The sequence below is a fragment of the Taeniopygia guttata genome, chromosome 1 (genome assembly GCF_048771995.1).
Source record: "Taeniopygia guttata chromosome 1, bTaeGut7.mat, whole genome shotgun sequence".
NCBI lineage: Eukaryota > Metazoa > Chordata > Aves > Passeriformes > Estrildidae > Taeniopygia > Taeniopygia guttata.
Window position 1 is genome coordinate 22,286,207 of NC_133024.1, and position 14,659 is coordinate 22,300,865.

Genomic DNA, 14,659 nt, shown 5'->3' on the forward strand with positions numbered 1-14,659 from the left:
CCACTCCTGCATCCCCAGAAGCAATGCTTTTGATTTCCTCGGGTAGGTGCTAGCACTACATGGGCACCTGGAGCACCTGAGTGGTCTGTGCTCCTTCTGTCTCTGCTGAAGCCCAGTTGACAAACTGTGAACTGCACCTTTAAAATAAGAACTAATGGCACAGAGAGACCGAGGGTGCCTCATCAGAATCTAAATTCAGAGATATGTGGCCAAACTAAGTGGAGTTTTGACAGGTAATAATACAAGTTTCTTCATAAAAAGCTGCTTTGCTTCTTTCTGGAGGAGGATGGTAAATATGCCACTGTGTGGTTGACAAAGCTGGAGGAAAAGGAAGCTTGCTAACAAAAACAAAAATGCCAAAGTCAACATGTAGAGGCAAAGGCTTTTATTCCATCTAGAACTCCGTTTTTTTGGCTTACAGGGCATCAGAAGTTGTTCCACCTTGCAGGCTTTGCATATCCCAGCGACTCCTGTAATGCTGCACCTCAAGCTATGCTGAGCAAGAAGGAAATGAGAGAATGAGTGAGCAACAGAGTCAGGACAACACAATAAACTCCTCCGAGGCTTTCTGGCAAAAGAAGGAGTTGTGAATTCTTAATGTAGAGCGTTTGCAGAGGGATGATGCTGTGTGGGCAGCATCAGCCTATGGAAGGGAGTGCGCTTCCCAGCGAGGGCTGTAAGATCCTCCCCGGAGAGAGAGGCAGAGCTCCCGGCGTGTCCCTGTCCCTGCCACGCTGTCCATCAGGTGGCGGCAGCGCTCCAGTGAACTGCAAGAGCAGCTCTTCCTTCAGCCCTTCAGGGAGGGGAATTTTTCATCAGGCTGAGCAAGACTTTTTTTGAGCACCAGAAGAAGAGGTGCATATCACATGTCTCCTCAATGAATGCAAAAAGTCAACTGAGCTCGCTCTGAAATGCATACCACATCTTGGGTTGCTCAAAATGGGAACTAAATTTGTTTCAAAATGCAGTGTCAGTCTCCTCAAATTAGACCAGTTGACAGAACAGAAAAAATGCAGGCGAGCTTTTGGGTACATCAGCCTCTTATTGGGGCATTTCTTTGGCTCATGTGTGGTGAAAATGTCTGGTTTTCCCAACATTATCAGCTGATTTAATAGAAGATAGATCTTTAAGTAGGGCTTTAGAAACCACACCTCACACACCTAAGCCATCATAGGCTTTCTGTACACAAGCATTGCAAGAATACAGACGTAAGCACAAAGCTGGCAGGAGGAAGAGCCATCCTTCAGCATAAACATAAAAGGACTGAATGAGTCCTTGGTCTTTGTAAAAAGAAGTCGCAGCATCTCATTGAAAAAATCATAGTCCAAAATGGCAATTAAAGAAGATCCTATTATTCTCTTTATAGGTAACTCATTAGGCCCATTGGTAAAGCTCTACCCAACATAAACAAAAAACTATTTGAAAAAGTGATGGAACACAGAACCTGCTCTGCTAGAGTTTGCTTCACACTGTTTGTTTTCTGAACCAGGCCCCATGTCTGAGCAGAGGTAAGTAAATGTCTAATTTGTCTTTCAGTTAAAACACAGGTACCTTTGGTGAGACTCTTGTCTCATGCAGAGAATGCACTTCCTCAGCTGGGGGGTTAAAACAACGATCAGAACAACTATGCCACCAATACCAGCTGCCACAACACCAATGATTGTTCCAATGGATTCTTCCATACCAAACAAGCCTGGGGGAGAAAGGAAGGCAGAGATGTAAGATGTTTTCCACACAAGTATACGCAATGCAGCCAGCATCTTTTCTGCAGTGGCTGCAGAGGAAGCTGCTTACTATGATCATGCTGATGTCTTGTCTGACATGAAATCCCTTCTACACAGGAGAGTGACTTGCACTACAGAACTAGTATTCTTTTCATTCTGGTGCAGGAACTCCTAAGCAGCATTCCTAAGCTGCTATGCTGTCTGGTGCTTCAGAGACAGGGCAGCCCCATCGCCACAGAAATCTCCCTCAATAGCTATCCCTCAACTATAAGGTGGCAAAAGAAGTTGCTGCTTAAATTAATGGGACTCATGCCTGTATACTTTATTTTTGAAAGGAAAAAAAAATTACTTTGACAACTTTGAGAAAGCCATTGATCTGCCTATCTACATCCAAGGGAGATAGCAGCAGAGAGCAGAGAGAGATCCACTGGAGTCTTTTTTTTGACTGGCTGCTTTTGGGACTGTTGTATGACAGAGATGGCATGGTGCTGAAATTATACATTTCATCATCTCAGGAACACAGAAAGGCAACTATGCTGGACATTTCAAGAGTAACCTGTGCTACCGAGACTATGAGATCAAGCCAACAGGAGACCTCATTAGACACACGACCAAGCCCTGGCAGAGGGGCACAGGTTGCTTGCTTTAGTGTTACAGTTTAAACTGAGTAGTATTATAAAAATTAATAACTCAGGCTCAAAAGGCCAAAGGCTTAGTGAATCTTGGTGAGATGGAAGCTTTGGTGATGAAAAAGAGGAAAATGGCACTTGCATAATTTACTCTTGAAACAGGAGGAGGTATTTTTTGTTAATTAGATAATAAGATAATAACCCTTCTAATGTGTTGACTTTTTGGGACTGGAATCTGTTTAGCCTACATAAAAGGAAAGTTTGACATTCCCAGCTGCTACAGACATAGCAAGTTACCTCTTTACTTAGTATGCCTAGTGTCTATCTGTGAGGCTAAGAAAACATACTATGGCACTTCTAATGCTACTTTAATGTGAATGAAGTTAATCAGAAATTATGTAACGATCATATGATATATGATCCTCGTGATTATCGTGGGATTATGTCATTCAGAGTTAAGGAATGACTATGCAAGTTAGTGGGTTGGAGAGAACTAACCTTCCAAAAAAGAGGTCTAGAGCTGTTCCTTGAGATGGCACCTTGTCACCTGTCACTCATGAGGCTTCTGCCAGAGCTATGAGTACAAGGGGAGCTTGTCTGACTGATTCATTCTTTGCAGTGGCTTAATTTTTATGGATAACATTATTCCTTCTTTTTGTAGTGTAATATAATACCCGTGATTGTATATAGAGACAAGCTAATGCATTTTAGCTGGCCTGACAAAAATAATGGGAAATGTTATAGAGCAATTACACTCCATGACACGAGGCCCTTAATGCCAGAGGCCAAACAGGCCAACTTCTCTCTTTTTGCAAGTGTGCAGACCAGCTTTGGAGGAAAAACAAGGAGAAAAAAATTAAATAACTGCAAGTATTACCCAGAGCCCTCCTGATCCTGAGCTTTGTGCCATCTCCTGTCACCACGTTCCCGTCTGGAAGTGTAACCTCACAGAAATAAATTCCATGGTCACTGGTTGTCACATTGAGGATAATCAGGGAAACATCCCCTTGGGACAAGTCTCCACTCGTGAAGATCCTGGAGTTATTTGGCAGGATGGTCACATTCTTTTCTAGCAGGTCCATCTGCCCATTTTCATCTTCTTTGTACCACTTCACCATCAGGTCAGTCAGGGAGGGATGCTGTGGACTGTTAAGATGACAGGTCAGGACCACAGTTTCACCCTCTTTAGCTTTCTCCTTGGCTGGTGTTTGAGTCACCAAAAAGTTCCAAGGCTCAGGTGTCAACAACAAAGGCTGTGCTGTTACATGAATCACAGCTGCCGCATTCTCCTTGTTTGCACTTCCACCAGTAACTCCTACATCTGTACCAGGGAAGAGAGAGAAGAGGACAGCTGAGGGTGATAGGATGATAAATGTCCCTGCTGCTCCTGACCTCTAACCAACAGAAAGAATGGCTCCTGGAATTAGCGTGTGAGGGTAATCACAGTTATGATGACAGGGATTTTCTTCCTAGTTTCTGCTTAGATTATGTTCTTGTGTACAGACAGGTCTTTTCCTGAATATCAGCTCCTTTCTACTGCCATACTAGAGGAAGGAAGATTAATGCCATTATCTAATGGCTTTGGGTGAAATTTAGAGTCCAGTCAGCCCCATTTCCATCTGCAACACTAACCTCTTTCTTCCCACCCCAAAAAATCTCAGGGCCTAAGGTTCCTGCCTCAACTGCTTTTGAGGCAAAGCAAAAAATGCATGTAGAGTTATACACTGACAGTTCTATTTTGGCAAGGACAGTGAATAAGTGTGCGTCTAATGCAACTGCCCACATCCCAAAACCTAATGTGATTCTTAGCATTTTTGGCGTGCATTTTCAATTACAGGACAGAAAATCTTGAAATCATGGGAAGAATCTCTATTCCCAGAGACTGAACCCCTAGCAGAACCCATCAGCAGTCTGGGGGACAGAACATCAGCCTTATGCCTGTACTGAAGCTGAAGGTGGCAGCTATTCTTTGTGAAGGGACTGTCTCCAGCTAACCTTAGTTAGAAAAACATGAACGTGTCTGTAGCAGACATTTCAACCTGCCTTCTCATACTCAGGTGCTAATCATAGTATCATATCCTTGAGCTAAGAGTAGTGAGAGTGGATCTCACTTCTGGAAACAAGCCTGGGCACAGAAAATGAGAGGAATATTTGGTATCTCAAAAAGAGGGAAAAGCAAACATAAACTCTTTCTTTTGTCATGAAAGAGTTCGGAACAATTTTTGGAAAAGGCTCTTCTGTTGTTTTATTTTCTTCAAGTGAAATAGTCTCCCTTCGAGCTAGTTGGTGTCCTCTCCAGGACTGCAGACACTTCCTGAGTGAAGGTCCTGATTTTCCTTTTGTCTTGAGTCTTTCATTGGCATCCACAGAGTGTGAAACGCTATTGTGTGGGTCTGGTAAAGCATCACAATGACAATAGACACTCTCTGCTCAGGGACAAATGTCTCGAGGCAATAGAAAACCAAACCCCTTTATGATCAGTTTGAGAGTTACTTGAATGGCTCCTCCAGGCATGCTTGTACACAAAAATTACAGTTGTATTCATAGTTGTTATTATTTATGACTCATATGGGAGTAGGAGATTTCTGTCAGCAAGCATGGCCCCGTTGCTCTGGGCACCTTACAAAAGGCTGGGGTATAGAGCTTACAGTTTAACTATGAAACAAGAGAGAACTCACGGATGCAAAAATACAGGAGCTATAAACTGAAACTGGCTGTGAAACTAGGCAACAACAGAGCACGTGAAACACCTTGTGAGCTGTTTGGCACTCTGTGCTTTTACCTCAAAGTGAAAATTTTTGCCTTAGAGCTGGAATACCAACCCATGGGAATTGGATGCCTGAGAATTAGGTACCCAAACATAGTTTTGAATCTGGTCCCCTAAAATTAGTAGTTCTTATTAAAGGTACAGGGTAAGATATTATCCTTCTGTTCTTATGTTATCTCACCAATAAGCCCACTGGAGCTTCTTGGGGAAATCTGAAGTCCAGATCTTCCCTGTCCAATTAGATATGTGTATTAAGGCAGCAGTCATAAAAATTGAAGTATCTTGACAAGATACTTTGCAGAAATATACAGTATAATTGAAACAACTGGCAAAGCTCGACATATTACAGTTTTTGTGCATAAAATACTCTGAAGTGATCTGTTTGGTTTTTTATTAGAGTGAATTTGAGCAGTTTCATAATGAGTACTCTTTTAAAATCTTAGTTTATTAATAATTTTCTCCTCTGGATAACTGCTGCTTTAGCTAATGTTGCTACTGCTACCTTGTTTTCAAGGAATGGCCACAAAATTTCTTCTTTGCTACAAGTATTCCAGTCTTGCCATATGAACCCCTGTAACAGAACTGTAATTTTTACTTCTTTCAGTGATGCAAAAGGTATACTTTTTACACAGACACTTAGTGGCAATAGAGAATGTAACTGAGTAGGAACAATGTGCTTTGATGTTGCCTCTGTTCATTGTGAGTTTTATATGCATCTCCTATCATGAAAATAACTGGCCTCGTCATCTGTTTTATTTCCACATCTTTTATTTAATACAAATTATTTAACTTAGGAAAATTAAAACAGGAGAGGAATAGGCTGTCTTGTTTCGTCCCAGCTCCCTTTGGGGGTTTCACTGAGAAGGTCACAGCATTGCCCCTATTTTTCTCTCTTTCTTTTCTTTCTTTTTCTTTTTTAAGGCTGCAAAACTGGAACATATTAGTTCAGTGATATTCAATTACACAATGCCCTTATCGTTTTGGCATCTGGGAGCATACCATGACAAATGCTTTGCTGACTCTGCTTCAAAGCTCTTTTAAAGTCAATTGCTTCATTAGCAGTGACATGCCCCTTGTCATGTGGGTTGTGGGGCTCAAGCCCATGGAGAGGAATGCAAGGCTTTGTGCTGAAAGCACTTGAGCTAGACAGGTACAAGAAATACAGCATGGATGATCTTGTCTAGACCTGGACAAACTATTAGATGATCTAATAGGTCATTGTCATATGAAGTCCTTAGTTCACATCCAGTTTTCAGCAATGAGGGGAGAAAGCTCTCAGGGACTCCCTGCAATGTGGCAATGTGCTCTGCATTTGGCAGTACTTATAGGGCACCTACTAAAGCCCTCAGCCTCCCCTTTATGTAATCTGCAGGTTGATACTTCCCCATATAGGGCCATGTAAGACCCTGTAAGTGAGAAATATGCAAGGCAGGCTAGAGGAGCTGGGGTGGCAAAAAGAAAGAATAAAATACAGCTGCACTCTCTTCCTGTCCTGGAGCCTCACTTAAGTCTTTGGTGCCTGCAGTAAATCCAAGCAGCCCTGCAAGCTTCTTCTGCCAGCTGCCAAGAGCATGGGGGAACCAAAACAGTGTGTGGAGGTCAGTGCAGAATTCTACCTTTCCAGTTTAGCCTCCTCTCCTACACTCACACTCAGTAGCTGGAGGAGGGGTTGCGGGCAACATTGGAAATAGGACTCTATTTCCAACCTGCAAAAAAACCCTCTGCTGATGAAATTACTGTCTTTCAGATGGTTTTCTTTGCTTTAGATCTCAGCATCACACTCATCCCATGCTGATGCAATGAAGGTGCTTTACAAGCTGCATTCAGCTCCCAGCCATCTATGATTAAGTGATCAATGACTGCACATTGCTGCTTTTAATTTATATGACTTTTGCCCTGGGCTGAAGTTGGCTCTCACAAACGGATATGAATAACTACCTTGTGACAATAACTGGTGGCTAATGCATCAGAGAAACAAAATAGAAATGAAGTTTCTAGGAATGATGAGACACATCTGGGGAAAGACAGGCAAATACACTCTTTCTAAACATTTATATTAGATAAACAGGAATGTATCTAAAGAGAAAAGTATGTTTTGATGCAATGCACAACACCAAACAATTTCCCTGCACCCTGAGGAAGCCCTCAGTTGAAAGTTACATTTTGAGGGGAAAAAAAAAAAAAAAAAAAAGAACTTGTCCAGCCAAGCTTCCAAGAACAACTTATATTTCTTCTAATTAAGGAAGGTAGTTTAGTACTCACCCGCAACCAAGAAGAAGATGAATGAAGACACGGCAGATCTATAGAGTTTCCCAGTGTGCTGGCTCATGGTTGCTGAAGTACATGGCCTCATCATCTCTCCCTCTGGTAGTACGGGTAAAAAATACGTGTGTATTATAGCAACAGGACCTCACATTCTGCCTAGTGAATGTCACACTTACTAAAGTTACCACAGCTTTGAGCTCACAGTGCTCTGCCTGCTCCCTGGATGAGAGCCACCACGTTGCAAGTGACAACAATTACTTCCCCAGTGGCTGTTCTGATCTCTTCCTGAGAACATGTCAAAAACACTCTGAGAGCAGAGGGAAGATAATTCATTGTTTTTCACTTTTGGCTTTTATAAACCACAACTTTGGGCTGAGTATAGAATATCCAGAGTCTCCAAAGGAGATCTCTCTTCTGCTGAACCCCTCCCAAGTGATGGTGAGAACACAAAGGGCATTGGCTTAATTTTCTGAACAACCAGACTCTAATGCACCACATTATCACCGTAATGCACCACAAAAGGAAATTTCAGGAACTCAGTATCTTTGTGGCTATATGTACGTGATATTTACAGGTTAACTGTATTCCCCAAAGTGGTTTTTTTTTTTTTTTTCAGTGCAGAACAAATAATTTTTCTTCAAAAGTTGACTACTTAAGTAGAGCTTTGTCTGTGCAGTTTGAGTGGAGAGGAAAACTGCTGGAGAGGGCAGCCTATCTGCAAAACCAGCAGGTGTGCTCTGAATTAATCTGTGTTTATAGAAGGCCCACACAGAGCACAACCCTCTGAGAGGAGCTACAGCAGCTCCAAGCCTCACTTGTACCACCCAGCTTTGCCAGCCGTTCTACACCTGTACCAAGCATGGGCTACTGTCACTATTTGGCTGACATCTCTTTCCTCAACTACAGGATTACAGATTATGGCACTCTTTATCTAATGATCTTGCATATCTTCAAAACTCTCCAGGTAATGGAATTATGCTTTAGTATCCAGTAAAGACTCAATTTCAGAACTCTCAGAGCACAATGCAGCTGAGGGATGCCGAGTATTTCTGCTTTTATTTGCATTTGAAAGCAAAAGAACCCACAATTGATTTGCAAAAGTTGGCTGACCAAACAATGTCAATAGGAACAGCCCATTCCTGGAGTCACCAGTTGTCACTTTAGCTTTGGTGTGCAGACCCCAAAACAGTGGAAGCAGTGAAAGCAGGATAGGCTAGTGGGAAAATGCTTAAAAGAACCTAGAAGGCAAATACTTCTCTGAAATGGCTTGAGAAAGTACGAAGGCCTGTGATCACCAGGCAGGAATCATATTAGGAAGAAAAGTGGAACCAAGTGCAGAGCAACAAAGCACTTCAGAAGGAAGATGGAAGTTTGTCAGGGTCTTCTGAAGGACGTACTGCCAAAGTGTTAATGCAAAGCCAAAATATCCATGAAAGGAAAAGTTAGAGGAATCAGAAACAATGAAGAGTTTGATGAGGGAATAACCAGTAGAATCAAAGGTACCTGACAGATCAAGAGGACTTTGACATGAATTACTGGTTTAGAGTGCTGACTGTGACCATGTGTCAGAGGCGTCAGCATGCAAAGATGGATCTGAACCAAAGGCAATCCAACACTGTCTTATTTAGACCCAAGTACTTGGTGTGCTTCAAAAAAACCCTTCAAGTGTGTTGTGATGGACATACCACCATTGTTTCTGCAAATGCTGTTCATGTTCATGTCATCCAGAACTAGGAATTGTCTTGTGAATCCTCCATTAAGTAGGTCATGCCTGAGCCAAAGTGCCAGGTCAGCCAGCTGTTAACTGAGGGAATACAAAGGAGGTTGGTAAGTGTTGCTGGCAGTCAGTGGTTGAACATGAAGCTTCTCCCACTTGGATAACCCAGTGTGATTCAGTTTTTGGACAAAAAGAAAAATAAACTGAGTGTTGTTGAAAAAAGCCCCCAAAATTCAAGTTTCAAGTGCAAATCAAGAAAGCAAGGAACAAAAATGAAACAAACCACACATTCTTTTTTTTACACTCTTATAACTTTTGGAGACTTGCAGTTGCTTGCATTAACGCTGTCCTGCCTGGGCCAACAACTGGGAGGGCGTGTCACCCACGGGGACTTCGAGCACTTTTTCTAATGTAACAGTGAACAGGCATCACAGGACCCTGAGATGTCCAAAGGGAGCCTCCACACATTTCCCAAGGAAGGGGTAGAGAGAAAGGGGACAACAGGCTGCTTTATTCATCTGCATATCCATCCATCCATCCATCCATCCATCCATCCATCCATCCATCCATCCATCCATCCATCCATCCATCCATCCATCCATCCATCCATCCATCCATCCATCCATCCATCCATCCATCCATCCATCCATCCTCATCATCTACCAGTCAACTACCTAGCAATGTGATTTCTTTGCACCTCACAGGGCTCTTCTTTTTCCTGTGAGGTGAGCAGACAGTGCAAATCTGCGAGCCATCGTCGCCTTGGTGCCTTGGTTGGGTCCCCTGATTTGAGGAGCCCTCCGGGTGCTCAGAGCTTGGGGCAGAAAGCACTCAGCAGCTTCAAAAATCAAACCCAGGTTTTTCTGGGATGAAACCTCCCTCACCGACTCCCTTTATGTCACCTCATCCTCCGCTCGGCCCGCAGCCAGCCTTCACCCTCTCCCCCAGGAGTCCCCGGGAGCGGCCCTCGGCAGTGTTTTCCGTGGAACGCCACGAACCCATGATCCGGGAGCCGTTTCGCTGCCCTGCGCTGTTTAACCGGCTGCGCTCACGGAGGGCGGCGGGCGCGGGGCTCTGCCTCGGGCAGGAGGCAGCGAGCGCCGCCTCCCCCGCAGCCGGGAGTTTTTCCCTACTACAGCCCTCAAACTTTCCACCGGCGCGGAGGCTTCTCAGTTAACCCTTGCGGAAGCCGCAGAGGGGCTGCCGCGGCCCGACCAGGAGGGCACCGGAGGTGCCGCAGCGCTCTCCGCCCCCATGACGGCTCCCCCTGCTCGGGAGCAGCGGCGCCGCTCGCCCCTGGCAACCTCCTCCCGCCGCGGGCCGGCGGCGCGGCCGGCGCCGGCCCCTTTAAATGGCGGCCGCGGCCCCGCCGAGCGCCCCGCGCAGGCAGCTGGCGGGCGCCGCGCGGCCCTCGCCCCCCTCCATGGTAAGCGCCGCGCTCCCCGCTGCCCGCCCGCCCCTCCTCCGGGCTCCGCGCCCCCGGCCGCCCCCAGGGCCGGCGGCGGCCGCGCAGGTAGGTGCGGGGGGCGGCGGCCCCGCTCCCTTCCCGGGCAGCCGCACGGGCGGGCCCCGGACGGGCGGTGGCGGCGCGGCCCCGCCGTCCCCACCCACCTCCCCGAAAGTTTTTGGGGCGAGGCGGGGTCGGGGGCAGGGTGGCCCTCGGGGCGCCCCGATGAGGGGGGCGGCGAGAGCTCCGCAGGGAGGGTCTGAGCTCCCGGGAGAGACAGCGGGAGGCGGGCCGGGGTTGCCGGGCAGCCGCTGAGTCCCGGCGCTTCGGTGGGGAGGGCGCGGGCGCGCAGCAACTGGTGGAGGTTGCAGCGAGTGCGGTGTTCGCGTGGAAAAGCCCCCCGGGGCAGCTCTGCTCTCACACCACGGAGCCCGGAGTGTCTGTGCCTTTGCCTCGCCCCGCTGTCCCCTCCGCAGCCTGTCCCCAACCCGGGCCGCGGCCCCGGGGCAGCGCCGGGCGGGGGTGCGCACCCCGGGCCGGCCGGGGGCGGCCCAGCAGCTGGTTCGGAGTTGAAGCCCAGCGTTGCCTCGTCCCGGCGGATCCGGTGCTACAGACGGGGTTATTGGTTAGGGCCCTGGGCTGGTTTTCTACCCTTTGCTGGCTGGGGTGGCACAAGTGACGTTCCGTGGCTGTTTCCCTTCATAAAGTAAAACTGACTTCCAAAGTGAAGAATACTGATAACAAGGGGAAGTGCTACAGAATTAGAAAACAGTGCTGCTTACTATCATAATAGTAAGTGATATGAGTCAAATTGTCTCTGAAGTGTTTGTATTTATGTGCAATTTATAGTGTAACTAACAGTAAGTATAAACACTTCATGTATCAGTATTATAATAATATTTGCCAGTCCTCTGGTAAAAATGCTACATGTGTATGGCATTTCTCAATTTCTGAAAGGTCTCACAGGTTCCTGAGACCTTGCTGCATGTTAGGCACTGACGTCTCGTGTTGATACTATTTCAGTTCTAAATACCTGTGCAGCTTTAATGTGCAAGTTGGGAGGGGTTGCACTGGAAATAAAATACTTTGATAAAAATGTAAAATATAATTAAGTATAGTGTAGTCTAGGGGGAAAAAATAAAACCAATTAAAAAGCTGTCAGTGGGAAGTGTTTCCATGCCACTCACCTTGGTGAAACTTCCATGTCAGGTTTCATTTAATATACAGCTGTTAAATGGACTAACCATTTTGTTTCACCTTTCTCCATCACTGCTGGATTACATACCTTACTTCTTTGTTCACAGGAAGTTCATGAAGTGGATCATGGTCTTATTAACCAGCTGCTTGTTGATTCAGAGGAGACTCTTAATTCATGCACAGAGAAAATGCAGGGTCCTGCTCAGTATAGCTGGAGTGCTGACTGGAGCTTTTGGGTAATGTGTTTTATCTCTTTCCTAACTTGGTTTTAATTTATAAATATAATACGTGTCTATTTTAATTTACGTATGTGTGTATATGTATAAGCTTTATATCCACAGTTCTCAAGTTGCTTTGTAGTCATGAATTAGTAAAGTGTTCTCCACCCATGTAGTGAGGCAGGAAATTTTATCATTACTGGCTTACTAAAGTGTAAGGTGAGACAGAAGGGGTGAAGTTGTTTATCAGATGTCTCAGATCAAGTTAGTGGCAGAACTTATGGCTTCTGTGCCCGGTCCTGAATCCTTGGCATGAACCCTTCCAGTGTTTCTTATGCCTAGAGAAAGACATTTTTGATGCTCTGATGCTTTTTAAGCATAAGGGCTGAATTTTGATTTTTGGTAGTGGTTGGTGGTTCTGAATTGCATTCCTAGTGTTTTTTTTTGTCAAGTAAACACATTTGTTTTCCACAAGAGTAAATAAGCTACCTGTGTTTTCTGTAAAAATTTACTTTGTGAATAAGAAAGGCAGGAAAGAAATAATTCAGTTTTTTCCCTTTCTGGGGAAATGCCTGACTGAAAGCAGAGTGTGTAATAATAAGTACTTATTTCAGTACTTTTGGTAGATTTTTTTAACTGCCTTGAGAGAAGGTGAATGTGTGTGTGTGTGTTGGAGTGTATGTTGTGCTGTTAATTTGTTGCATGCTTTGTTATTGTTTGATAGGAAAGGAGACCACATGTGCATGGAGCTACAGGCAGGGTAACAGCTGGTCTTGTGGGAGACAGTGTCAGAGCTGTGAGGAAGGGAATCTGACTCAGGTTCTGTATCAGGTGTCCTCCATACATCCGTGTGCTTCAGCTCAAAGAATATCATCTGGTCCACTGTGTCCTTCTCCTGATGAAGTTGTCAGTGTTCATTGTGCTTAGCAGGTGAAAGATTGAGTAATTAGTGAAGGCCAGAAGGAGTCCATGGCAGAGCCGTGAGCAGAAGCAGGGGATCAGATTTCCAACTCCCTGTTTATAAACCTAGTTTGTATGTTTTCATCACTCCTCTTCACGAGCAGATGTCCTAATGGTCAGGACATCTGCTTTTGCATCTCAGGCCATAGGATAAACCCCCTCCAAATGCATGTGTACTCTTAAAAATGCAGTGGTAATCTGGAGCCGATGGAAATGGGACAGGACTAATAAAATCCCAGCAGGTCATAGACTTATGTTGCTAGAGTGAATTCTTGTGGTGTTCAGTATTTTCTTCACTATCCCTACAGGGACAAGGATAATCCAGGGCTGTCCTGCATGTGCCCAGCTGTGTGTCTGTACTTGAGTCAATAGGAAGTCATGCTGTACAGACATTGCAACTGCCAGCTATGCTCTTGCTAGGTGGCAAATTGATTGTGTAAACTAATGCTCGATGGTTTGTGTACAACCATTACTACAGGTGGTATTTCGCATGAGGAATAAACCTGTTCAGGTTGTTGGACCTGCAGTTAACAATTCAGTGTTTCCTTGATAGGCCTGGTGATTGAAAATAAAGTTATTCTATATGGAGAATGTGGCTGTGCTATTGGCTTTGCACTCTTAGGTTTGAGGCACATGCTGAATGCTTGATGTTTCTTTGGACAGAGCTTTGAGCCTGCGCAGTGCAGGATATTGTGCGTCCTCACAATTCCACTCTGCTTCCTGTAGTAATGTGTGAAGTTACAACCCGTAACTTCAGGGGAGTGGGATCTTTCAGTGCGGTGGCAGCTGCTGTGTGAGGTGTTTTTCAGAATGATTAAATGATTACCTTCTGTCTGATTTATACTCCAAGACTTCAGTATGTGTTTGATATTGGTGTTTATCTGGTTCTGCAAACATGACCTTGCAGTTAAAACAAAGTAATTGCACAAATACTTCCCTCTCGTAAGATAATGCTGTGGCTGGAAATGTTGTAGCCTCACCGTCTGTCACTGATTAGTTTTAAAAGCCTGTGCCACTCTGGTTGCAGGAAGCCATGGTGCTTATTTTCTCACCCTCAAGGCAAGTGAATTGTAAAGCAGCAAGAACCAGGAAGTCACAAATTCGAGGTGAAAATTAATTTATTGTATTTAAAATGTTATGTAATTGGCATCCCTCCTTGCTCTTGACAGAAAATGTTTCAATAACTTGCATGGTTGATGATCAGCTGCTGACTATTAAAAACAAATGGTTAAAACTCCCTAAATTCTGAGTCATAGTAAATGTTTAGGTGACAGCATGGAAGGCAGCCTGTTGCAGTGTGTGAAGCGTGTGTCACTAACATTTGACAAAGGTGATCTTAGTGTCCTGTGGCAGGTGGGGACCTGTTGTGCTTGTTCCCACTCTTGAGTCAGTAGAATGGAGGAATTGCTACAACAGCAGGATTAGCCTGTGGCAGCATCCAGGGATCAGCTTTGTTGCCAGGGTTATTTGCTTGGAGAAGCTGCATGTTTCCAGCAACTTAGGTTTGCTCCAAGGGTACATTTCTTCTGAGAGTGATGTACTCTTGTTTTGCTGATGATAGAAACCAAACCTGGATGTCAGAGCCTGACTGGTTTGACTTCAATTTTTCATGGATTGAGTGGGAGTAGGCAGCTGTGCCATGCCTCTGGAAGTCAGGCCAGGTATCATGAATGCTCTGTAAGTGCTGTGAGCACATGTAATTAGCAGCAGGCTAGGGTTGGCAGCTTCTGGGACA

The 14,659-nt window shown here is 45.1% G+C and overlaps 2 protein-coding genes across 10 annotated transcripts in view; one reads left to right on the plus strand and one right to left on the minus strand.

Moving 5' to 3' along the window:
• Positions 1-176: 176 nt before the first annotated feature.
• Positions 177-10,979, minus strand: LOC115493810 (uncharacterized). 3 transcript variants are annotated; one of them, XM_072925182.1, is made up of 6 exons: positions 10,714-10,979; positions 9,071-9,189; positions 7,383-7,484; positions 3,231-3,674; positions 1,552-1,693; positions 177-490 (listed from the first exon to the last, which is right to left on the minus strand). In XM_072925182.1, exons 2-6 carry the CDS (start codon positions 9,102-9,104, stop codon positions 196-198), a joined length of 1,017 nt encoding a protein of 338 aa, XP_072781283.1. In that variant the 5' UTR covers positions 9,105-9,189; positions 10,714-10,979; the 3' UTR covers positions 177-195. The 3 variants fall into 3 exon arrangements, with proteins under 3 accessions (XP_072781283.1, XP_072781281.1, XP_030121624.3); XM_072925180.1 differs by lacking the exon at positions 10,714-10,979 and adding an exon at positions 10,005-10,405; XM_030265764.4 differs by lacking the exon at positions 10,714-10,979 and adding an exon at positions 10,005-10,387 and having other exon boundaries at positions 371-495.
• Positions 10,386-14,659, plus strand: part of GRAMD1C (GRAM domain containing 1C) — a 52,579-nt gene continuing 48,305 nt past the window's right edge. For 2 of the 7 annotated variants that reach the window (XM_030265725.4, XM_030265733.4), the window contains exons 1-2: positions 10,386-10,528; positions 11,854-11,982. In XM_030265725.4, coding sequence (XP_030121585.4) covers positions 10,454-10,528; positions 11,854-11,982 — 204 coding nt within the window. In that variant the 5' untranslated portion in view covers positions 10,386-10,453. Of the gene's footprint in view, positions 10,616-11,195; positions 11,342-11,853; positions 11,983-14,659 lie in introns of those variants that run through there. The other 5 variants (XM_072925150.1, XM_072925154.1, XR_012054330.1 and 2 more) reach the window with 4 other exon arrangements.